The sequence below is a fragment of the Rhipicephalus microplus genome, chromosome X, assembly GCF_043290135.1.
Source record: "Rhipicephalus microplus isolate Deutch F79 chromosome X, USDA_Rmic, whole genome shotgun sequence".
NCBI lineage: Eukaryota > Metazoa > Arthropoda > Arachnida > Ixodida > Ixodidae > Rhipicephalus > Rhipicephalus microplus.
In genome coordinates, this window is record NC_134710.1 from 35354963 (window position 1) to 35381377 (window position 26415).

Here is a 26415-nt window from a genome sequence, read left to right on the forward strand (position 1 = left end):
GTTATCCTTTATATCGAACCATCTTCAATCACGACTTCGCGCTAACGTCAGTGTCTACGAAAATATACGGCTACATCGATCAAAAATAGCCGGAACACTTGATATATCGAATATACGGCAGTGCGATACGCCCCAAGTAGTTGGCTTTCCATCACGTGTTGTTGACTTTTTTTTTTCACTTTACCGCATGCTTAGAACGGCGCCTCACAGAATGAGTAGAAACTATAGGAATGGGCGAATAGTAAGCTTGAGGTTCAATGCGAATTCCAAGAGAAGAATGATTTGGTCGAATAATTTTGGATTGCAGTAGTTCGAATAGTGTATATATTACATATTAATAAGGAAATTAAGCGTTTTTGTCATGACCCAACTATGTTGTGTAATATTTTTAAGTATTGTAAATATAGGCACGTGTGAATGTCACTTTTTTTATTGCGATAGCATTTACATGGACAGTCGGGCTAGTTTTTGCTGTCGTCGCGCGCGCACACACACACACACACACACACACACACACACACACACACACACACACACACACACCTACACACACACACACACCTACACACACCTACACACACACACACACACACACACACCTACACACACACACACCTACACACACCTACACACACACACACACACCTACACACACACACCTACACACACACACACACACAACACACACACACCTACACACACACACACACCTACACACACACACCTACACACACACACCTACACACACCTACACACACACACACACACACACACACACCTACACACACCTACACACACCTACACACGCACGCACACACACACACACACGGGAGAAGGATACGCTAGCATCCTGTTTCTGTGGAGCGAACATCGCCTTTCTGGCCGAGGTCGTCAGCGCGCGCGCATTCTCGTGCGCAAACGGGGGGGGGGGGGGGGGGGGAGTCGTATGGTTACCGCGCTATCGCGGCAACCATCTGTGCGCGGCTTGTGCCCCCACAGGAGGCAGGAGCTTCTACGGGCTCCGCTCTCACACGAAAAAAACAGTGCCAAAAGTGTACCTCGAGCGGCCGTGAACAGTGCCAAAAGTGTACCTCGAGCGGCCGTGTTCTCTTACTCCAGCGTTTTGTAGAGTTACGGGAGATCGGATATATATGAGTTGGCTGCCAGCCTCACTTTGTATAGCATTGCAATTTGTCGCTATCACATTCATTGCTTCAGCTTTTCGGTGAAACTGATTTTGTGCAATCATCCCTGCCACAGTCGCGAACTGCACTTGACCACATGCGCACGAATATACATAGCCACCGAGAAAGCTTCTTGAGACACAGCTAGGTATCCAGCGGCTATGCACATTTTGCAGGTTCTGTGCCGTTTGTCATAAGGTACTTAAACCCGATACACAGAGGAAGGATCTGTGTATCCAGAGGAAGAATCTGTGGAAACGCGTGGTACCACATAAAACCGCATGCATGCCACGTAATTCCCTTTACATATGTTCTCACTCTCTCATGTATTTACGACAGTTGCCTCCGTTCGCGCCAGCGAGGTGTACAAACGCAATAAGACACGTGGCAATATCTTTAACACCCACGTCACTTGGCATCACCTCTTTTGCGCAAGTCGTCGGCCAAGTTTTCCAATGCCTTGTCTAAGATCGGCGATAGTCGCGTGCTCGAACAGGAGGAAGTCCAGGTGCTCCAAGCCCGCTTCGTCTCCAAGTACGATGCGAAGCTCCACTGTCCTCGCGGCGTCAGGCTATTCCATTCAAAGAAGGAAGCCGAGGCGTACAACGGGCAGAACGCCGTCGAGCACGTGGACGTTATGTTCGAGGCCAATGCAGACGACCCCATTGTCAGTTACCGCAGTGATTCTGACTGTGAAAGTGTGAAGCGTTGGTTACACTCGCTTACCACTGCTGCAACCTGCTCAGGAAAGTCATACATGCTTACCCTCAACAAGACGTGTTTGACGGCTTGGTGAATGGAGCGGTGGGTCAACTCAAGTACGTGCAGTTGGATGAAGTGGGCCTACAGAAACGCCTTTGGCTCTACTTTCACCCTATATAACGACAGGCAACATTGTCGAAGACTATTCACGAAGTCGCTGGCCCTGTCGACTCCGTACCCATCGAACTGCACATCGCCACTATCACTGTCACCATACACCAATCCCAGGGGGTGCAGCCAGCTGGTGTACGAGTATCACAAGCGCCATCCTCAAAAGCTTGCCTACGTTGCTTTGAGTCGAGCCACCACACTGGAAGGACTGTTTTTAACAAACACAGAACAGGACCTTTCACTATGGCAGAGAAAATAAGAATCACACGTTGTCGGAAGAATTTCGCCGATTGGAAACTCATCGACTTGACATAATCACCGCCAAGTGCTTCGCCATCCTCCAGTCACCGCACACATTGGCAATTTGCAGCGTGAACGTATGCTCGTTGCCCGCGCACGTCATCGGTGTCTCACACGGCCATGTCATCCGCGAGGTACCTCTACTGTGCCTCACGAAAACGTGGATGGACACTGCCGTCGAACGGCCAGGATGCAAGAGCATAGCTTCGCAAAACGGCAAAACTACTGAGCTGCCGGAGTCGTCATTTACGAAGCTTCGACGGGATGACGCTTTTACCGCACAGCGTTCCATAGCAACTCAACTCGCTGCCCAGGTGACTTGTGGTAATGCATGTACCCTCAAAACATCACACGACTTCATCGTCGCAGTAGTCTACATCTCGTCGGAAACCTCGCGGATCATTAGGTTCTTGCTCCGCCACTTCAGTGTGGTGTGCCAAGAGGATGTACCGGTGATCGCCACAGGATACTTCAAGGTGAATGTACTTCGATGTGAAAATGAAGGCCTTGTGACATTTCTCAGTGCCAAACTTGCACTTCATGCACCTCTTGTTTGACGTCACACAGCCAACAACACGCAAGAACACGTGTCTAGTTATTGTGTTCAGAAAAGTGCACTGCGTGTCATTGCCAACATACTTCAGTGACCACAAGGTGGTTGTCACTGTCATCGAGTGAACTGTGTTTCATTTATATTCGCCCGTGTTTCTATCGAATACTAATTTGCTGCCTTTAATTCATACACGGGTCATTTCATGCCAAACGTCCCAGCTATTTTGGTGACCATCTCAAATGTTTTCAAAAAAAAAAAGTTGCGCTGATTTACTACATTAAAAACAGTGAACTGCTGTAATATTTCAGAGAGAAAAAATTTTTTGGTCACGTGGCTGTCTTCTGAACTTTCCGGAAAGTCGTTTGGGTGTTGTTTGTGGAACAATTTATTTTAAAAGTACCGCTCCGTCTTTCTATACCAAATTTGGTCTACATGCTAAGTAGAGGTGTTTGTGTAAGGTGTTTGAAGATCAGTAATATTAGTGCAATTTTACTGGCACATACGCCTCCAAGAATTTAGCCAGTGTGTTGTTTGCATTTTTTTCTATTGCAATACTGCACTTTGTATGAATATCCGAGTAGTAAATACTTACTCTACAGAAGGTATATTTTGAGGAAAAAATATTTGTAGACCTCTAAAGCTGCTAAACATTATGAGAAAAAATCACAAAGTTCGCAAAATCGTCATTTTTGTCCATATTGAGACGCAATTTGCACCATGTGGTGATCTAAGTTAAAATCTCTTTTACACTTAAATCAGAAGAAAATCAACAGTTCTTTTTATGTGGTAAGTCTTATCATTACATTTTTTGTTTTAAAAAAGAAAATAATTTATATGACAGCTGCCACTTTGAAATTACCTATTGCTGTCAATGGGAAAGTTCAAAAGTTATTTTCTTTTTTAAAACAAAAAATTAATGATAAGATCAATTAATCATTTCAATCATTTCTTGCTAAGCTGTCGACCGAATCAGCACTAATAAAACTAACTGGTAGCTTAAAACAGTTTATTCATAAAGGTCTGTGGGCAGCGGTTGTATTTATTGACTTAACTAAAGCATTTGATATCATTAACCACTCTACCATGATTGCTAAACTTGAATCCCTGGAAATTTGTGAGCCTACTTTAGACCTACAAAGTTACCTTGCTAACAGGACCCAAGTTGTGAACAGCTGCGGTGTTTTATCCTTTTCAATGACAACTAACTGGAGTTCCACAAGGCTCAATTTCGGGACATCTTTTATTTCTCATCTACAATAATGAATTACCATCATCGCTTACTTTTTCTGACTGCATCCTTTATGCTGATGATACTACAATATTTTTCAGTGACAAAGATCTCACCAATAGGCTACCAAAATTAAACACAGATGTCGGGAATCTTGTTTAATGGAGCAATAACAACTTATTGAAAATCAAACCCATTAAAACAACTTTCATATTATTTTACTCTCATAAAAAAACGTGATAATGAATCCGGAAATACACATAGATAACTGGGTCATTACACCATCAAATTTTGTTACTTTTCTAGGTGTAAAATCCTCACCTTAATTTTAACATTCATAAAAACTATGTCATCAAGAAGACTGCTTATGGCATCTGCCTACTAATTCGCTCAAGACATTTCTTTCAACAATGAATTCTCAAATCACTTTACTATGGGTTTATTCACAGTCACCTTAATTATTGCATTTTATCCTGGGCCAACACGTACACCACGCATCTGGCATACATAATTCACCTTCAGAAAAGAGCAATCCTTATCATCACTCATAGTTCACACACTGCATCAGCAGCACCTCTCTTTAGCACTCTCGAAATTCTACCTGTAACCTCCACTTTTAAACTCAAACTTGATGTTTTATTATTCAGAAGCAGAACAGGTGACATTCCAACCGACATACTTCTCTAACACATCTTCGCAATATTAATAACATGCGATTTTCTGAAAATAGCAACATTCTGCTTCCAAAAGTAAATACTAACTACGGTAAAATGACAGCATTGTTTACTGAATTTCATCCTCGAATTCACTTCCATCAACAATTAAATCAAGCCCTTCACTACATTATTTCCAGCGTCAACCCAAACAATTTTTACTAAACACACGCATCGCCTGATTGTATTTGTGCATTTATATAAGTATTGGCTTAAATCTATTTATATTTATGCATGCATGCTCACTATGTATGTACATCTCTTGATAAATGTTTAAACATGTGTTAGTTTGTTACATTGAAATAGTTTCTTATGGTTTTTTAGTTGCCAATCTTTGTTTATGTTATCTGTACTTGTAACAGGAGGTTCCCCTGACAGTTTATTCTTTAGGAAATGCTTCTGTATTAAACACATTTTTTTTCATTAAAAAAAGTTTCAAAGCTTTGGCAAATACTGCGACATGTTTTTTCTCATGTTGACGTTATTCTCTGTAAAAGCGACCAGGAATTACTTGTGATAGTTGCACTTCTTAGTTTCTAAATCATGTCAACACGAAGCGTCAAAAAAAAAAGGTTGGTAAGTGGCACGGAAAAGGGAGGGGTAAACCCCCCAACCCCCCCTTGGCTACGCCACTGACGCTTGGGGTAGTTGAGAAAATGCGCATAAAGAAAATGCTGGTGGCGACGCCAACTCTGAGCTCCTGCAGATTGAACTCGCCAAATTTTGGGAACTTTGATTGAGCAAAAAACAAAAAGGCACTTTGAAATCCGTGACCTCACACGAAACTTAGGAATGAAAAGTTTGGCCTTAATTTTCTTCTCTATTGATAAACCTTGGTGAAATGAACGATAGTACAGAGTGTTCGGAGCAGAATTACGATCAGCCTGGAATGCTCCACTGTTACATTCTTCAAAGAGCGTCCTCGCTGAGTGTGTGACTGTATGCAGCCGAACGAGCAGGAGACGGAGCAGCGCGTCGAGCTGGTCCGGGTGGGCAATCTCGAGGAGCGACGACAGCAGCTGGCATTGCGGGCGCGAGACCAGCACTTCGTCAAAGGCGTCATGCGCATCAGCTGCATCATGGACGTGCCCGAGCTGGGACGCCGCGTCGCCGAGAAGTTGGTCACCAGGGCTACCGCGCCGCACCTCAGGCCAGGTGCACACACATGCGCCTATAGGCTGCACCGAGTCAGACCATGATGTCGCTCTTGTCTTAGCACCCTCCTCAGTTGAGCGTTTTTGCTAGAATGAGTTGACCAGCATTTGCGTGCCTTCAAGGCAACGCTTATGGAAGAAAGCGCTCATTTCATTTAATTTACCCTCAAGACCCTGATATTATAGAGGGGAGTGGTTGTAATGTAGAAAATTAGGAAATAAAATACAGCATGAAAATAAGTTATTCAATAAATAATAAACTCCTTATTATGCAATGTTAGCTGCGTAAGGAGGACGGACTCTTCATAATACATAACATAATGCATAATACATTGTACATTTTCTAATGACACAATATTAAGCAAAATTTGTCGGAAACGATGGTTATTAGGGACAGTTACTTTACTTCGTAAAGGTAATTGCTATCTGTTGATTTTCTAGGTATGAATGATCTGTTAGGACACGTATACACGCGGCAGAAGCAGACACGACCGCGCGGCGTGGATCCCAGGCATCTACTAGTTTTACTCGGGTTCTCTGGAGGTTCCGCCGGAGAGTAGCAGATGGTGACGCTACCTGGCGGCCTGGCTTAGAGTTACTGTATATGCTACCTTTAGGTAGCATGTACAGTAACTCTAGCTTGGCTTGGCTGCCGCTACCCCCCCCCCCCCCCCCAGTGAGTTGCCGAACGGAGTTACAGGTCCAGGCGAGTGGGTGCTCTTGATGGCCGTCTGCTGTGTGTCAGCCGGTAGGGCACCTCATGGACTTGGGCTGGCATCGGAGCTGGGGGTCCTGGCGATGATTCACTTAGCGGAGGCAACACGGCGTCGTCACGGTTCATATGTGTGCTGGGTTGACGCGGTCCATCGACACAACCTCCACATGGCCGCTTCTCTTGATTGTCAATTCTTTATTGTCGCGGCAGAGGTCTTGACACGACCCATCATAGGGTGGCTGAAGAGGCCCCGGAACCACGTCGTGTCGTACGAACACATATGGGCACGATGTGAGCTGTGGGTCGACGTGCACCACACATGACCCTGGGGTTCGCTGAGGTAGCGCGCGCAGTTTGCTCATGACGTTGCATAGGCAAAGTCGCTGCAAGCTATGGAGGCCTCCTCTGAGCCGGGTGCGAAGAGCTCTCCCGGCAGCCCAAGTGCCATGCCGCAGACCAGCTCAGCGGCGCTGCAGCCAATGTCCTCTTTCAAGGTGGCCGTCTTATACCCAAAAGAACGAGTGGTAGGGCCTTCACCCATTTGTGTTCCCCGGTTTCCGTGAGCACAGCCTTCAGCTGACGGTGAAAGTGCTCCACCATGCTGTTGCTCATGGGGTAGTATGCCGTCGTGCGTATGTGTGAGGTGCCCAGCTGACTGATGGCGGTGAAAAGGGCTGATTCGAATTGTCGGCCGCAGCCAGCTGTTATCATGGAAGGCATCTCGAAATGGGCTACCCAGAGGTACAGGAAAACACTCGCAACCGTCTCGGCGTAGGGATGGCCTCCGCCCAGCGGGTGAACCTGTCGACACAGGTCAGCATGAAAGCCTTTCGGTGGCAGGGTGGCAGTAGGCCGACGATGGCCAGGTGGACATGATCAAAGCGAGAATCCGTAATGGGGAGTGTTCCCAGTGCTGTCAAGGTATGGCGTTGTTGTGTGTACTTATTGTAAGTACGTGCGAACAGTTTCTGAAAAAGTCCCATCTGTAAGCTTCGACAGTGCTCGCACGCAGGCACTTTTAACGCAGGAACCTTTAAGCAAGAAATTGAGGGGGAAAATATCTACGATAATTCTCGAGGTAGTTCTATGCTGTTCGAGGCTAGAGTGGGAATATTGCGAACCAAGATGTACAGAGCAAAATACGAAGGCACATACATGGTATGTAGTGCATGTGGAGAGGGGGAGGAAACGGCTGAACATTTGATAATCTTCTGCAAAGGGCAGATAATGGCGCTGAATATTTCAAAGCAATGGGGTTTGGGGGCAGTGAAGGCAAAATAGATTTTAAACGGGTAGAAATAATCAGGAGGAGGCTAACTGATTGGTGGCTACAATCGAGGCACGAGTGAAATTCAATCCTTAACACAGTGATAGTACTTCACTTTATGGCTAGGTGGCATGAGCCACTTCACGATCTAAAGGGCACAGCCGGACACATTCATCCATCGAGCCAGCCATATCGGCGCAACGTGGCGACGCACGCTGATGCGTTCATCTCCCACGCGTACTTTGACCCGCGGGAAGCGGGGGGGTAGACGCTCATGCGTGCGCGCGTTATCTCACAGTGTGGAGAATCGTATGCCTTTGCCTTTTACCGCAACGACTCAGTTGTAGTTACCGGGTGCACAAAGGTCACTGCACTCGCTGCACAGTCTCCATTTATGAAAAGGGCGCGATTTTCAGACATGGCAAAGTAACAACTGAGGCACTTATTTGCGTTCATATGTACTTGTGAGTACGTTTCGTGCGTCATTTGTGCATGAGCAACACGGGGCACGTTTCCATCAGCTTTGCATTCTTTGCGTGACATTTCAATTTGTTTCTAGCGCATTCATTGCTTCGCCTTTGTGGCAAAGCTGTGACTTTTTTTGTGTGGGGGGGGGGGTGGGGGGGGGGATTATGCGCACTTTTCAAAGGCGCGCACTTCAGAAACTCACCACACCCATCACAGGTGCTAGTTCCTCAGTCTCCTCCTCTTTCAACTTCGGTGGAAGCCCAACTGATATGGCACGCAAGGGCCCGCTCCCTTCGATTCGAGAGTTCCAAATCGACCTCGGAGACTCCAATATATAAATGAGATCTGGAATTTCAAATGCTAAAACTTTTCGACATCTATTTTTTCGGACACTCTGTACGAATTTCATTTTTTAACGAACATTTTTTGCGACATAAATTAGATATTGTTTTTCTTTCAATAATATATGTATTCTCGCAGTGTTTTGCAGTCGCGACCCTGTTCTTTCCCTCTTTTCACTGTGTCCTTGTGTATTTGTGTGTGCATATCTAATAGAGCAAGCGCTAAATGCACTTTACGGTGCTTCTGCATGGGCGATAAAGGCAACAGTGCTGCGCCTAGCTATCGACATCACTGAGTGATGCCAAGATAAGCCTAGTCAAAACCAGTAAAACTTGCTTGAGCCAAGTTAAGCATAGTTGATCCTAATTATATACTACATTTATTTAGGTAGTCTTATTAAGCCTATATAAGTTAGTCCTATAGTTAATTTTTTTCTAATGAAACTTAATTGAGCTAAACATAGTTAAGCCCAATAGAGCTAAGCTTAATTAATACTTCATAATATTAAATAAGACTGACTGTGCTAAGTCTAACAGAAAGAGAGAAAGAAAGCATTTTAGCTTGGCTATGAATAGTATATTATAGCAAAGGGGTGCACTTCCTCGTACTCGCAATTACGTTAAGCAAAGGGGTGGGAAAGAGATCAGAGGCTAAGGAAGAAGGAAAGGAGGACCACCAGCTTCACTTTTTCGACACTGTTCACACCGCTAGTGCATAGCTTTGTGTTGTTTTTTACTTTGTGTTATGAGCATGCTGCCCACCTAAAGAACCCCAGGTGGTCTAAATTTCCGGAGCCCTCCACTACGGCGTCTCTCATAATCATATAGTGGTTTTGGGACGTTAAACCCCACATATCAATCAAATCAAATCAATGCTTTGTTTTTCCCTTTTGCCCCATTAGCATAGTGTACCTGACTGGGTCATTCTGTTTGTGTTCACAGAGATAGGTACAATAAACTAACATACATATCCAGAAAGAGAGCTTTGCAACATATTCCAGGGAAATTTATAAAAAGTACAGTGGTATCGATAAACTCATAGCCCTCCACTATGGCACCTCTCAAAGCTAAACTGTTGCTTTGACATATATGCAATATAAATTGTTTATCGTGTGTGTTTATTTGATGTATCCCTCAAAAAATTTGGCATTCCCAGCAGTTGAGTGATGGAAAGAAATGAGCTCATGGTTTATGGCATAATGCAGTGCTCATGCAAGCAATAAACCCATTAGCAATAATATGTGCTTTTTAAAAGCTGGTGGTTTTTCATTGACATTGAATTCATGCAGAGAACCAGGAGGAAGGTGGTGTTGTTCTGTCAGTTCCCAGCATAGTCATCCTTGACAGTGGCTTCTGGCTCAACTGTAGCTCAGCTGGGGCACATTCCATTCACTGGTTGAAGGATGGTCAAGAATTCTACGAGTATTCCTCTACGGAGAGCAGCACCCCAAATATTGACAATAGTGTTCCAGGTATCCATGTCAATGTGAGTTGCCTCATGTCAAACTTAGTATTTTGGATGCATAGTCATAAAATCTAATAAAGGTTGTATTGAGAGTGGCTCTAATACTTGAAATTTAATGAAACAGCAACAGTGCCACTTATCTTTTTATAATATACATGGAGGAGGCTGAGATACAATAAAGGTTTTCTTGTTCCTTTACTTTCGTAGTTAGATAGCTTGTCTGCTGTGGAACTGCAAAGAAAACTTTCCTCAATATTTCCTCAGGAGAATGTTTCGTATAGAGGCCATGTCTACCTAAGCCATTCTGAACTTGCCACTGAAGGTACCTACACCTGCAAGGTGAAGCTGCCAAGTTATCGTACCAAGGTGTCTGAAAAGAAACTCCAAGTATATGGTGAGTTGCTTTGACAAACTAGGTGTGTCCAGGTGTGCCCCTGGCTCTGTTGCTAGAGTATGTATGTGAATATGTACTTGTTGACAAGTATCATACAGGGATAAGTTTATGCAACAGAGATAAAAAGAAAACAGAGGAATGACAGGAAGATAATAGAACTGGAAGAATTTTGCACAATTATACAAGACAGTACTTTTTTCCTTTAAGCTCTCCCAAGTAATGACCCAGAAATTCAGAATCTTCAAACGGCCTACAAGATTGGGGATGCTATCAATGTTACCTGTTCTAATGGTCCATCAAAGCCTGCTCCCATCCTGACGTGGTACGTCAATGGCAGTCGGGTAAGTCTGACACACTGCCTCAGTTTTGGCGCACTGCAAATGTAACAGAGACCAAGCAGGGCACTTGTTGTTCATGTTGCTGCAACGTAATGTTAGTCTATGGAACGGAATCACCATTCTGGCCTTCATTGGCATTTAAAATTCAATGTTTTGCCAACTTACTCTACAATGCTACGATCATACGGCAGGCACTTAGACAGTGGTTGCCTGTTTGTGAGAGAACACCAGCTAAAGTATAGCTAAGCATTTCATGTTATCCGCAGAAAACAGAACGTGTGTTGATGTACAGTAAAAGATGCATTGCAATGCAAAACAATTAGAGCCAAACAATGTATAAAATGTGTCCTGAAAGTCAAGCAAGACATCTAAATAGAGTTTCAGTTTATACATTATCTGGATGTACATTTCTTTTGAAATCTTCTAACTATGCTAATATTAATTAGAACTAACAGTTGCTGTCTGTTATGTCTAACAAAAAAATATGAGCCCTTAAATTTACCCTGATTCCCTTAACTGTGCTAATGCCACATTATGAGTGGTCTAAAAACTTTTTAAGGAAAGTTTTTGGAGCATTTATTATATTCTTAACACAATTACAAGAAACCAAGTCAACACTGATAATTTTTATTCAATTGTATGATTATAAAATACCTGTAATGGCAGCTGCCCCAAATGGGATTCAAAATTGGGTCCACCCATTTATAAGGTGGATGATTTAAGCACTAAATGACAGCTGCTTAGCTGAAATGTGAGTGTACTGGGAGCATGCTGTGCATTTAATTGGAAGTGCATCATTGCAGTGTGGGTGTGTCACTTTTTGTATACTATACAGGGGAGTCTGATGTTGTACGAACTTTCAACCTTATTGGCACAAAAAATTTTAGCAGCGCGGAAAAAGACACCTTCGTCCCTTCAGCCATTCATGTTTGTCCGCTCTGCTACAATTTTTTTGGGAATAAATTACATCTGCGTCTAATGCTCGTGTCAATCAGTTATACAACCACACGGAATTGGAAAAAGATAAATGCCTCATTTTCAGAATGATTAAACCTGAGACACATTATCGAATGGTCAGCGCAAACGGGGCACACAAAATGGCAGAGAAGATGCTTGGCATGCCCTATTTGCACTACACATCATGTAATGCAGTACCAGTCATTTTTTCAGCTTCCAGGCTGTTATTTGTGAATAATACATTGCTAAACATGATGAAATGCACAGGCTTCAGTCTTAAAAGACTCAAGGCGATGAAGCTTCTTAGAAGTTATTTAAACTTTCCAAAACACTTTAGATACCTGAATTTTAGAAACCTAAATAAGTGCACGAGAATGTATTGATTAATAGTGAAACACTTCATAACCTCTTAGAGTGGACATATCTAACATCATTTTTAAAAAGCTCTTGCCATAAAAGTTTGTTCAATTTATGATTTCATTGCTTCACTTTTATCATTTGTATTATTTCGTTGTGGTAAAAAACTTAAGATCTTCGTGGACTCTTCTAGTCATCTCACTTCAAGCTTTGTCTTTCATAGATTGCCATAAAAAAGAATGTTTTTTTTTCTTTTCTTTCTTCAACTTTTTTAAGAGGCCATTTCTAGATATGTTCTCTGGTATCACATATGTAGTGTGTGCTGTGTGCAGTAATTTTATAATTTCAAGGGAAGTTGCAAATCTAAATTGACAAGAACGTTTTCCCTCCAGGTGGATGAAAATGTGACAGACCGAGCTGAAATTCCAACAGGAAAAGGCACCTTTTATGCAATGGCCAGACTCGAGTTGCCAGCGGAGCCTACACTCACAAGTAACAAATCACTCATGCTGAGGTGCCAAGCATACATTGGTGAAGAGTACTCTAGCAGTGCAGAACGGCTCATTGACATTGTCCCGCCGCGAGCATGGGCAGGCTCTTTTGGTATGTTTTCTCTTGAAGGCTAATGATTTATTTTTAGACAGTGACCAGATATGAGCATATACAGTCACAGTTGAAGAGAAAATTGATTGTACGGTTTGCATATTCCTCTAAGCTTGCTGAAGGAGGCAAATTTTCTTAACAGCACATGGTCTCCTGTGCAGCTCACAAGGTAACTTGGAATTAGTGTTTGCATTAGTAATCTCGTTATTAAGTACCGCCGAATCGCTGACAACTCTTAATGACACCGTGAGCATATGACTGCTGGTAAGACTCACTAAGTGAACTCTTTCAGCTCGCCAAAACAATTTCTTGGGTCTTACAAAATACCAATCATCCTGTGTGTAGGCAGACTTGTGTTGTCATACCATCCACTCTGGCTAACATTAATCTTCTCTCCATTCAAATAAAATGGTAGCACGCACAAATAGCCAAAGCAAGGAGGCGTTAGTTTTACTACCTCTGCTTCAAATGGACAATCTGGGCTGTTGTATCTTGTCACCAAGGTATTTGTTTATATGGCAGTTTATCAGGTTCTCCAAACTATTTGCCAGAGCTTTAGCTCAAAAGAACCTGCAAAAAGTCCACCACTTACACTGACTGTTTATTACGTCCCAAAAGAGGGAAAGAAAAGTACATAGCATCACCATGATGTTACGACATAGGCACGTGAAAAAAAAAAAAGAAATTAGAAATTCGAATAAAGTAAAAGTAAAAATTAAAGAGCGTGCCAAATAGTAAATATCAATGAACGAAGAAGGAAGTTCACAAAAATAAATAAATATCACAAAAAACAGTGTACAGCAAAGAAAAAGTTATGAACAATGCGCAATAAATGGTTTCATGCGCAACACATGAACGACGTCCGGCCTCGGTCGTGTCCTGCTCCGTACCTGCGATGCTGAGTCCGGAACCACTTTGTAGTTCACGTCACTGACGCGGCGTAACACTTTATATGGGCCAAAGTACCGGCTCAGTAACTTTTCAATGAGGCCACGGCGGCGGACGCGCGTCCACACCCAAACTTGGTCTCGGGTGTTGTGAAACACTTCTCTGTGGTGGGTGTTGTTGGCCCATGTGTAGTCGCGCGAGCTGCCGGGCTTCCTCAGCACGCTCTGCAAATTCTTCAGCGTCAGTTGCCAACTCGTCTTTGTCTTGACACGGTAGCATAGAGTCCAGCATGGTCTGCACTTCGCGGCCGTAGAGAAGCCGGAATGGTGTGAACCGCGTGGTCTTTTGCACGGTGGTATTATACGCGAAGGTCATGTAAGGTAAGATCCGGTCCCATGTTTTGTGCTGTTTGTCTATATACATTGAGATCATGTCTGCGATGGTCTCATTCAGTCGCTCGATAAGTCCGTTAGTTTGCGGGCGGTACACAGTTGTTTTTCAGTGTCTGGAGTTGCTCAGTTTGAAAACTTCGTCCATAAGCTGCGCCGTGAATGCCGTCCCTCTGCCCCTTATTATACTGGAAGGAGCACCGTGTCGTAACACGATGTGGCGCATGAAAAATTGTGCTACCTCAGAAGCCGTGGCTCGTGGGATCACCTGCATCTCAGCGCAGCGTGTCAAATAGTCGGTCGCGACGATCACCCATTTTTTGCTGTCCGCAGACAGGGGAAATTGCTTGAGAATGTCCATACCGACTTGGTCAAACGGCGTGCAAGGTGCTTCAATGGGCTGAAGCAAACCAGCTGGCTTAAAAGATGGTTGCTTTCGACGCTGACATTTCTGACAGCTCTTGACGTACTTCTTTACGCTCGCCGCAAGTCCTGGCCAATAGTACCTCTCGCTCACTCTGGCAAGTGTCCGTGAGTAGCCCAGATGACCGGATGTGGGTTCGTCATGGCAAGCGAAGAGGACGTATCACATGTCTCGAGGAACCACCAGAAGGTAGGCACGGTTGTTCGAACGAGCATTCTTCTTGTACAGCACACTGTCTCGAAGGCAGAACGACGTCAATGAGCGGAATAAATGACGTGGTATGATTGTGCCCTGGCCCTCTAAATGATCAATAATTGGACGAATCTCTGCGTCATCTTGCTGCCGTTTGCTCAAGTCTGATGAGCTAATGGCGCCCAGGAAGCCTTCGTCTTCCTCTAATTCCTGACTGACGACATGAAGGGGTGCGCGTGACAGTGTGTCAGCATCTTCATGTTTACGGCCAGACTTCATGTTTACGGCCAGACTTTGACGATGGTGACGTCAAATTCCTGTAGCCGCAAGCTCCACCGTGCTAGCCGTCCTGAAGGGTCGCGCAGGCTTGCCAACCAACAGAGGGCGTGGTGGACCGTCACTATCTTGAAGGGACGACCATAAAGGTACGGGCGAAACTTGGTGATTGCCCAGACAACTGCGAGGCACTCTTTCTCCCTAGTGGAATAATTCGCCTCGGCACGGGATAGAGAGCGGCTGGCGTAGGCTATCACTCTTTCGATGTCCTCTTGACGCTAAACGAGCACTGCACCGAGCCCAACGTTACTAGCGTCAGTATGAACCTCCGTGTCAACATCATCGTCGAAATGAGCGAGAATGGGCGCTGATTGCATGCGCTGTCGCAGTTCATAAAAAGCTGCCTGTTGCTCGTTTTCCCAGACAAACGGCGTGTCGTCCCTTGTGAGATGAGTCAGAGGTTCTGCTATCTGTGAAAAGCCATGAATGAACCGGCGATAGTAGGCGCACAAACAAAGGAAGCGCCGGGTGGCTTTCTTATCGACAGGAGCTGGTAATTCGGCAGCAGCGGCAAGCTTGTCTGGATCGGGCCGGACTCCTTCGACGCTAACTACATGTCCAAGCAATTTTAGTTCTTCATAGCCGAAGTGGCACTTCTGTGGCTTTAGTGTGAGCTCCGCCGATCGGATAGCCTCCAGCACGCTGCGCAGGCGGTGAAGGTGCTGCTCGAACGTGGCAGAGAAGACCACCACATCATCAAGGTAGACAAGACAAGTCTGCCACTTGAGCTCTGTGAAGACAGTGTCCATCATTCGCTGGAAAGTTGCCGGCGCTGAACACAAGCCGAAAGGGAGTACTCGAAATTGGTATAGGCCATTTGGAGTCACGAAGGCTGTCTTCTCGCGGTCTCGCTGATCTATCTCGATTTGCCAATACCCGCTTTTCAGATCGAGAGAAGTGAAATAATGGGCACGACGAAGTCTATCCAGCAAATTGTCGATACCCGGCAGCAGGTACACATACTTTTTAGTCACGTTGTGAAGCTTTCAGTAGTCGACGCAGAAGCATAGCGACCCGTCCTTCTTTTTGACTGGAGATGACCACGGACTGTTGGATGGTTCGATAACGCCATCGTCAAGCATCTCACGGACTTGCGTACGTATCGCTTCACGTTTTTTAGCCGACACGTTTTAGAGGTGCTGGTGTATTGGGCATGCGTCCTCGTACGTGATGATCCTGTGTTGAGTGATGGACGTCTGGCGAATCTTTGAGCAACTTGCGAAGCAAGACCTGAACTCGAACAAGAGCGCTCGCAGCGCAGTCTGGTTATCGGTGTGCAGATAAGGATTGATGTCAATGTTGCTCATTGACGTGTCTGCGTTATCGACTACTTCTGACGTGAGACAGTTGGTTACGTTTGGCGAATCTTTGAGCAACTTGCGAAGCAAAACCTGAACTCGAACAAGAGCGCTCGCAGCGCAGTCTGGTTATCGGTGTGCAGATAAGGATTGATGTCAATGTTGCTCATTGACGTGTCTGCGTTATCCACTACTTCTGACGTGAGACAGTTGGTTACGTTTGCTACTTCATGGGCAAACGCTATCGAAGTGCCATGGAAAAGGTGTCGGTGCTCGTAGCTAAAGTTGGTAACGAGCAATTCAGATCGGCCATCACGAACGTGTATTACACTTTTAGCTACACAGATGCCTTGCTGCAGGAGGTGTTCTAAATTTGTCTCAGCCACCACAGCGCCATCGCTCAAACCACAGCATGTTAAGTCGACTAGAACACTGCTCGGGGAGGAAGCGTCACGCACTGTTCAGAAATACGGAGTACGTCGACACGCCTTCCGTCATCCTGCACGTTGATTGCTCGCTGGGCTGAGAACGTGACGCGGCACTCTTTCAGATCAATGATAGGTCCATTTTCCTGTAGAAAGTCAACTCCCAGAATGACGTCACGGGAGCATTCACGTAGAACAAGGCAGCTTGCTACGAATGTATACCCTTGAATCTGTACTCTGGTTGTGCAGGCGGCCAGTGGAGTAACGACATGGCCACCAGCTGTCCGAATCTGCAAGTTATGCCATGACGTGAATATTTTCTTCAGCTGCGTTGTCAGTTTCCCGCTCAGTATGAAATAGTCTGCGCTGGTGTCCACTAACGCTATAACTACACAACCATCAATTGTCACTGCTATGTCGAGTGAAAGCCGGCTATCCTTTGCAGCAGCAGGTGATGTTGGACCAGTTTCTGTACGGTTCTACGTCAATAGGAGGTCTTCAGCGCTTCAACGTTCAGCGACCCTGCCCCCAGAGGTTGCTTCGGCTAGTTTTCCCGGCGGGGGCTGGGAGATTGTGCGGTAGAATATCGCTGGGGCGTTGATGAAAATCGCCTCGGTGATGGCAAGCGTGACTGGCGCCCTGCAGACGGTGGTGCATGCTGCTGGGAGTGGTAGTTTTCGATGTCGCGTGTTCTCTGGCGGTAACGGGGTGGCGGCGAGTACGCAGAAAAGCCGCGAAGCCCAAGACAGCGATATGGGCACTGGCGGTACAAGTGATCAGCTTCTCCGCAGTGAAAGCATAGAGGCCGGTGATCGGGTGTGCGCCAAACATCAGACTTTCGAGGAGGGTCACAGTTTCGTTTGGCGACTGGACGCGGGCCAGAATAGCTCGTTCAGATTTTTTTTGGCGATAAGCGCCGGCATATGTCTGCAGAAGTCTACGAGAGAATTCGGGCCACGTCGACAGCTGCTCCTCTCGATTTTGATACCACGTACGTGCCCAGTCTTCGAGATAGAAGTAGACACGACCCAGTTTCACCGCATCATCTCACTGATTCAAGGTGGCTACGTGCTTGAAGTCTGCCAACCAGTTCTCAATGTCCTCGCGCTCCGTACTATGGAACGTCGCCGGTGCCCGTGGGCTTTCCTACATATAGGGGTTCGACGACGTGCTTCCCGTGCCGGTTGGCAAGGTTTGCACCGATGCGCTGGTCATGTTTGTTGACGTGGTGGGAGCAGTATCGTCAACTTCCGGAGGCAATCCCCTGATTCGGCGGCTTGTCAGATGCACGGGAGTATTGACTGGCACTGTACTTGTACTACGGCTTCCTGGGGGGGTCTGCAGCATCCGTGAGACTACCCAGCAACTTCCACCAATTTGTCACGATTCAGTCCCAAGTACTGGGGGTTTATTAAACCACCGAGTAGCTAGCTCTGGGACGATGCGTCAGTCGTGGCTGGCTCTCGAGTCGAGAAGAAGCACTCGATCTTCTTTTTTTCCTCTAGATTGAGAGCCGCTCTTGCAGTTGACCCACTAGGTGTGGGTGGCAATATATATATATATATATGTGTGTGTGTGTGTGTGTGTGTGTGTGTGTGTGTGTGTGTGTGTGTTGGTAGTCACAAGAACTGTGCCCAATATTCTTTAAAAATCAGCAATTGACACTATTTGCTAGTTGATTTTTCTGTAGCGGCAGGCATTAAAATAAGATTGGAGTGATCATTCGGAACAGTAATTAGGAAAGTTAAATTAACATTTTAATTAGTAGAGTTTGGCAGTTACATCAAATAGAAGAATTGAAGTCCTTGATGCGAAAAACTCATTGTCGCTTTAAGATTTCAGAAAAGCCGCTTCTAGTAATAACAACAAATTATTAAAATTCTATATTCTGTGGCGAAACCGAAACCAACTGACCGAAGAGCGCAACAAGCAGACGACTACAATGATGTCACTGTTCAAAACAGCAATTACCGGGGTGCAGTTATTCCCCCTTTGACAACGTAACTTCAAGCGTAGCCCACACACCCACACGACGATGTCGTTTGATGGTTGATATAATAACGCTCCCTCATTTCAGTTGCGCTTTCGAATTTCGGTTTTGATTTCGCCGCAGACTTGGATATAACTTTATTATTTCGCAGTTATTAGCAGAGGCCACTTTTCCGAAATCTCAAAGCGGCAATCGGTTTTTCGCATGAAGGACTTCAATTTTTCCATTTGGCGTAACTTCCTAACTCCACTAATTAAAAAAATTAAAGATTTTAACTTCCCTAACTTAATTAGAAAAATTAAAATTTGAAATGGTAATTAAATTGCCATTCCAAATAATACTTTCAACCCTCTTAAGATGCCTGTCACTATAGAAAAAGCAACTGTGAAGACAACGAGCAAATAGCGTCTTTTCCAGATTATTTAGGAATATTCGACACATTTCTTGAAACACCCTGTGTGTGTGTGTGTGTGTGTATGTGTGTGTGTGTGTGCGTGTGTGTGTGTGCGTGCGCGTGCATGTGTGTGTGTGAAAGTACACCTTTTTGTGTCTAGCAGTTACATTGATTAGTGTGACGCTGTGAAATCGTTATTTACAATTCATACCACGGAGTCATTCACCAAATTTGCAAATCCTAGATATGCTTGTTTATTCAAATCTTGTTTTCAGTGTAGTTGTCAATATGTCAGTCTGCTATTATATCAAGATTTTGTTCATTTTAATTTGTTAAAAATGGCACAGCCATGTTTTTTAAAAGTAAGAGGACAGATGTATTTCCATTCATTCGTATTGACTAGAATTGTTGCATTTGCATGAATTGAAAACTACAATTGTCTTGTAAACCACAAGAATGTGACTGTGATGAGTACAGGCCTGATTTTCAGGCACTAAAAAAGTGTGTTTTAGGCACCAAAGACAGGCCGGTAAATCTATGTTTTAGGCCTTTAAAATCATAAATATAGGCACAATAAATTTCCACAAAAATTGAAATATTTTAAAACGAAGACATTGGTGACTTGTACCTATGACAATAAGCAAAAAAAAATGTTAATGTTTAAGGTAGCACAAAGGCACCAACGGCTGAACATAGGCATGCATTTCCCGCACGATTCGCAGATTACGGAATGTCGATTTATTGTCCATCATTGTGAGTCAAGTGTCCACCGTCAAATCACCACTCTCCTGGGTCTATTTCGTTTCATCGTGGCTAGGAAGAGCAGCGAAGGAGGAAATAACCAGACCACTGATACCCCAGAAGGAAGGGATGCCAGGTCTAATCGCGTAATTTCTCCTCTGTCGGGGAACACATTAGAGCGCCCCTCACTAGGTTCGGGCATTTCAAGCTGACGAGCGTAATGAATGCACTGGGCACTCAGAATCATACTTGTTAAGATTTGGAAAGTGACGTGTTGCGGAAAAACGCTAAATTTCTACTGAATGCCACTTGCCCTTCTCACGGGCATGTGCACCAATTTGGATGGAATGACATACAGCAAGAAATAGTCCTGCTTTTACGTCGCTCCTTTACGTTGACATTCGGGCTCTGACGTTGCTCACCGTACACTCTTTATCAGATCTTGGTTAAATGCTAGCTATATAAAAAAAGAGACGATAAATGTGTCCCGTCTCTTGATTATATCCTGTATTTTAAACGGTACCTCATTAAGAGTGTTGTATGCTAATTATTCTAGTTGGCATGTGCAATTTGTGTGTTCTGTTGTGTAGCATGAATGAGCAGTACTTTGGTTTGGGCTAGCTGCGTCATATCATTTTGAAAGGGAAGCGCAAAGACAGTGGAAAAAGAAAGACAGCGCTGTTTGCGTCTATGTCTTTCTTCCCCTTGCATCTTTGCTCTGTGCTTTCAAAAGTACAATGAATGAAAGCTGAAAAAAATAAAATGATAAAATGTGCAAACGGACTGTTAGGTTGTTATTTTTATTTTTGTTTTCAATGGCCGCAAAAATCTCTACACTGATCAGCCCCCATTTCACGTCCACCTTGGTGGACCAGAGGCTAGGGTGCTCCACTGCTGACGTGAATGTCGCGAGTTCTATTCCGGCCGCGGCTGTCGCATCTATAGATAAAGGCATAAAGGTAGATGCCGGCGTACTGCGCGATGTCAGTGCACATTAAAAAAAATGCCAGATAGTCAAAATTTTCGGAGACCTCCACTACGGCATCCCTCATAATCATAACGTCTTTTTGTCACGTAACTCGCACATACTACCACTACTACTTCTACTATTTTATACTACTACTGCTACTACCCCATTTCTCTTGCGTTCGTACTCTCGTCCTTCCTGAATCGTGTCTTCACTAACTCTGACAATGCTTAGCTTGTGTTTGGTGCGTCGTCTCTGACCGCAGTTTCAGCAAAGCGGCGTTGTGTATCGCTGTGTATACATGATGCATCCCAGCCTCTCCAAAAGTACACCCACTGACTGATTCATCTCACAGAAGCAGGTAATACACAACAGAGAACGTCGGAGCAACACAACATCGATGGCGTACGAGCATGAACAGGCTGGAGCACGTCATCGCGCGTGACCTTACTTACACATGATGTTCTTGGTGGAATGCATCATGTGATCCTCCATCCCCGATAGCGAGGAAAGCAAGGAAGGAATTAAGCTCGTGATGGCTACATGGGGCGAGAGACAAGGGATTCAAGCTTGCGTCCTTGCATCATGGTTTAGTGGCTCGTAGCAAACCAATTTGAAAAATCACCGTGGTTGAACGCTTTTCATTGGGCATGCAAGAACTTCTAGTGTCTAACTATCACTTATGTCACCTAGTGAGGGGTGCTTAAAAAAGTAAATTACAAGCAAAACAAAAGCTTTGTGCACATCACATTCTTTACCCGAAGCCGCTGCAAAAGGTGGGTTACAAGGTCAAAAAGAACACGCCTTCACTGATACAGCTCACTTGTTCTCTTTAAAAGCCATTTCATTCAGCCACAAAACTAGCAAAAACAAATTGATATAAAAATTAGATACCATACAATATTCTAGAACCTGAAAACAATTACCATCGCTCGAAGAGGCCTGCTTAGGTACAATCATTTTTGAATACGTGTTTTACCATGAAATGCTAGACATAGCAGCTTTAACCACAGTTTAATTCGGCGTAATGATAGCACTTCCCATCGTAGTTCATTTTTCATATTAGTGCAGCTGTCATTGTTTTGTGTAATGGCTCAGGGCAAACATTGCGGCCCTGTTCTGTATTTTTTTATGTTTGTCACTTGAAGACATATGCCAAGGGATCTCATACGGCACAAGCGTATTCAGGCATAAGGAAAATGTATGCTAAATACACCGTTGATTGTAAACATGCCGGCGCCTGTATCAGAATTCGCTGTATTAAGTACAACAATTTGGCGGACTACGTCACCACTGAATCAACATGAGCATTCCGTGAGTGGCCCTCCTTGGTTTTTTATTCGTTCTGCACCTTGCCGCGGATGCATCGAAAAAGCTGCTCTTCTTCAGTTCCTTCAGGACACTGGACAGCTCCGTGTAGATTACGGCCTTGACCGTGGACGTCACTCTTATTCCTATTTTTAATTCTCTCTCCTCATTCCCCTGCAGATGCTGCTTCCACTTAGGGCTGAGAAATAGCGTGTTTGCACTTCTCTTGCTCCTCCTCTAATCACTCACGTATGGTGGCCAGCGAGTGTCATTTCACTGCGATTAGCGGTTGTTTTGCGGAAGTTGCTAGAACTAGAGGACTTTGTTGAACCTCATAGTGTTTGGAATAATCAATGTTGACTTTTACATGAATAACAATTGCAAATCACGCTCAAAAACAAAATTTAGGCTTAAGTAATGCTCATATAGGCGCTGATTTGGAACATAAGCACTTATAGGCATTTAGGCTCGAACCCCTGAAATAGGCATTCATAGACACTATAAAAACACTATAAAAGCCCTTCTTAACCTCTCATTCATGCTCATACATTAAAATGGCACGATAGGAATGCAAGGAACCAAATAGGCATTTGCCTATAATCCGGTCTCTAGTGATGAGCTTAGTCAACTTCATGCAATATTGAGTGTATGCATGAGATACTTTGATTGAAAAAAAAAATTCTCAGTGTCTTCAAAGCTATGCTAATGTCTCCTTATCATATGGGGTACTTTATTTCTTGCAGGTTCTCGAACCTTGCAACATGGCTCTATCTGGACTGTTACAGCCTTTACCAGTGCTTTTGCGGTTCTCTGTTGTGGTCTTTGAGTGTGGGCCATTTCTGCCTTGTATTATAAATGTACATAACTGTCTGAAGAAATATTTGTTCCTTGTTGAATTAATAAAGTTGACTTGAACAGTAGGTGTTGCTCTAACTGCTTATTGTTGAAAAGTGTTCTTCGGACCATTACAAATGTATCAAATGTGTCAGCCGCTGTCTTCTCCATGGTTATTGAGACAGGCTAACAGCTTATTGTTCACTGCAAAAAAAGGATTTCACTGTAGATTAAATTGCATAAAAAAGAAAGAATGTGCCTGAGCAGTTATCTCTCACATAAACCACCTCGCATGCCAGATTGATAAGTATCACATTGTGCCTGGGCATGTGCAGATAAGCTTTCGCGTGCACCTTCTTTTCCGCCACTGTGCACCTTTTTCAATTATTGGTCGGAATTCGTGGTGTCTCAAAATGTATCTTGTGTCTATGTTTGCACACTCTAGTCTCTTTAACATAAAAGTACACATAACAATGTTGTTGAATACAGTTTGCGTACCTTTTATGAAAACTCATTATTATGGAAGGTGCACATTATGGGCAGATTCGGCAAGAAATAATTTGTCCACAGCAAGAAAAAACACATTTAAAATCTTCTGGGTGATTTTGTACTATAAAAAATCTTGACTGTGAAGTAGCTAACTACAATAAAAATGTTTTTAAAAATTAGTGCAGTTTGGTTGCATAACACAGGCTGATAAATACACTTTATAGTCACAGAATCAATCATGAGAACATTTTTGGCACAAGACACAATGATAGTGAAAGGAACTGCATGCAGATAACCATTTGAATGTAGCTATTTTGTCATAATGTCACTAGTCAAAGCAACTTTCATTTTATTATAAAGTAGTGCATGGAAAATAATATTCAGAAATTAATGTCACTAGTGAAAAAAAAAAAACCCTTCTGCCATGCACTTGTCCTACCGATTTCTATCATTATTCCCAACAACTACCCCTACTCATTCATGCCAGTGCCAATCGCTTAATCCAGCATGAACAAATCACACATCCATGTGCTCATTCCATTACCTCCAGCTGAGTTTAGGCAAATGGGCATATCAATATGCAGTTTAATTTCTTTTGCTGCACTTCGCTGAGAGGTATTTTTTTAGGGCTCCCATACATTACGAGAAAATATTTTTTGTGAAAAACAGCTTTTCTATTCAATGTGTACACTTTTTTAAAGGATGCAGCATTTTTTTATAAGCATATTTTGAATAAAGCTTCTCAAAAATAATACTAAACTTGGAAAATTTTCCTCAGATTTTTTGGAAAGATTACAAGAATTGAAGCACCACTGAGAATGGAAACATCCAACCAAGAAAATACCCTGAACTAAGTATAATGTTGGCATGGCATCCACTGTATGTATGATGTACAGAAAATTGTTTTTAAAAAGGCCACATACCAATTCAAGTGTGCCACTTTACCAAGAACTCCAAAAGAAAAACAGAACACACCTAGGAAAAAAGTATGTTGAAACGTGTTCCACAAACAACTAGTGCTTGTACCACCCTTTCCAATACATGTTTGAATGCAGCCATTCTTGGTTGTTGTTATTTACAATAATAATAACCAATTTATTGGTTATTGTTTCATGAATAAATTAAACAAATATTAATGTAATAAATGTTAATGCAATAATGGCTATTTGGGGACAAGTTGAATCAGTTGCTCATTATTAGAGAGCAAAAACTTGTATTTGAGACTTCCACAGGTCTACAACTGAGCCGTCGTCGTCACCTTTGTGCAACAGGCCCCAGGCCTGGCCAACCACCCGACCTTGACCGATCCGTGGACCTCACCACCACTTATGAGCCTTTACTTGACTTTATACACGAGTTGACATTGCACGTGTATTTTTTAATAAAAAATTTTGCCTATGGGCAGATTTTTAAAATAAAAAAACAAAAAGCAAATTGAGATTCCATAAAAACAGTAAAAACAATCGCAAGCTACTAGTATCCCATAAACTGATTTATTGAAGCAAGATGGGGTCTACATATGCCAAAATATTTAAATGCGGGATCTCGCGGACAAGAGTTTTTGGGGGGAAGTTAAGGAAATAAATGCACCACAAGCACAACCACACGTACTTTCAGGTCCTGAAATCTACGAGGGTTACACAGTAAGTAGATCACACAAAATATTACCAGGAACTTTGAGATTGCTTCTTTTGCGGGGTTCACACCTGGTGCTCCTTTCCTTGTGGATCTTCACACCTTGGGTATCTTCGTGGTTGCTTGCTATTCAGAAACTTTTCTTGTTGCCTTTTAAAGAAGTGCTAACATGATTTTGAGACATTGCAAAAGGGACATTTTTGGTTCCCTTGGTGTGTGGTGTCAACGCTCAGCACGCACCGGTGTCGGACGTTCTGAAAAAAAAATTTTTTTTTTTGTTTAAAGTTGTCATCTATGAGCATCTGCAAGTTGGCCCCATCGCAATGGACATTCTCCTGACGAGTCCCAACAGTTTTTATTTTTATTTATTTACAGCATACTGCTGTGAATACTGCTGTGGCCCAAGCAGGAGCGGCAAGGTACAAAATAAACGTACAATTTACAATTGAAAATCTCAAACGAAAATGCCTGATAAACAACTCTAAATCGAAAAGGATTAAAAACAGTGAGGATGTGATTCTGTATTGATTCAGGCGAGTTCAGATGATGAAAAGGTATCAGGTTCTATTTTTCAATAGTTCAGGGGAAAAAAAATACTTTACAAAGTTCAGTTCTGGCAAGATAAGGAGAGTGAGCGAGTGGGAATGACGAGTTTTCCTAGTTTCAGAAAAGCTTATGTAAGGTCTGGGATCTATTAAAAATTTACTACTAAAGAAAGAACGAAGGAACTTCAGTCAGGAAATCTTACACCTGATTCAGAGTTTGAAATCCGTTGGAGTGTAAAAGCTTAGTAACAGCATCATTGCGGCTGCATTTAGAAAAAATGAATCTCATGTCTTTTCTCTGTATTCTTTCAAGAGCATCAATGCTGCTTTTGATGAAGGGATCCCAAATAATGCAGGCTTATTCTAACTTGGGTCTGATGAGAGTCGTATAAGCTAAAGTTTTCACATCATGGGGTGCATGCTTAAGCTTGTGGCAAAGAAGACAATTTTCTGAAAGCCGAAGAGGTGATGTTAGGAATGTGGGTGCTCCAAGTAAGGTTGTTAGTAAGAGTAACTCTTTGTATTCATTAACTTCAGCCGTTTATTGCTCCACTTAAAAATATGGTTTAATGCTGAACTAAGCAACAACTGATCTTCAACTGTATTAATCTCATTAAAAATGATGCAGTCATCTGCGAAAAGATGGACAA

At 43.6% G+C, this 26415-nt stretch overlaps 1 protein-coding gene across 1 annotated transcript in view; it reads left to right on the plus strand.

The window, feature by feature from the left end:
• The window catches only part of LOC119175789 (uncharacterized), a 95856-nt gene extending 72674 nt beyond the window's left edge, over positions 1 to 23182 (plus strand). Inside the window, exons 5-10 of the mRNA XM_075876198.1 lie at positions 5799 to 6006; positions 10086 to 10282; positions 10526 to 10655; positions 10863 to 10996; positions 12700 to 12910; positions 23006 to 23182. Coding sequence (XP_075732313.1) covers positions 5799 to 6006; positions 10086 to 10282; positions 10526 to 10655; positions 10863 to 10996; positions 12700 to 12910; positions 23006 to 23088 — 963 coding nt within the window. The 3' untranslated portion in view covers positions 23089 to 23182. The remainder of the gene's footprint in view (positions 1 to 5798; positions 6007 to 10085; positions 10283 to 10525; positions 10656 to 10862; positions 10997 to 12699; positions 12911 to 23005) is intronic.
• Positions 23183 to 26415: the final 3233 nt, after the last annotated feature.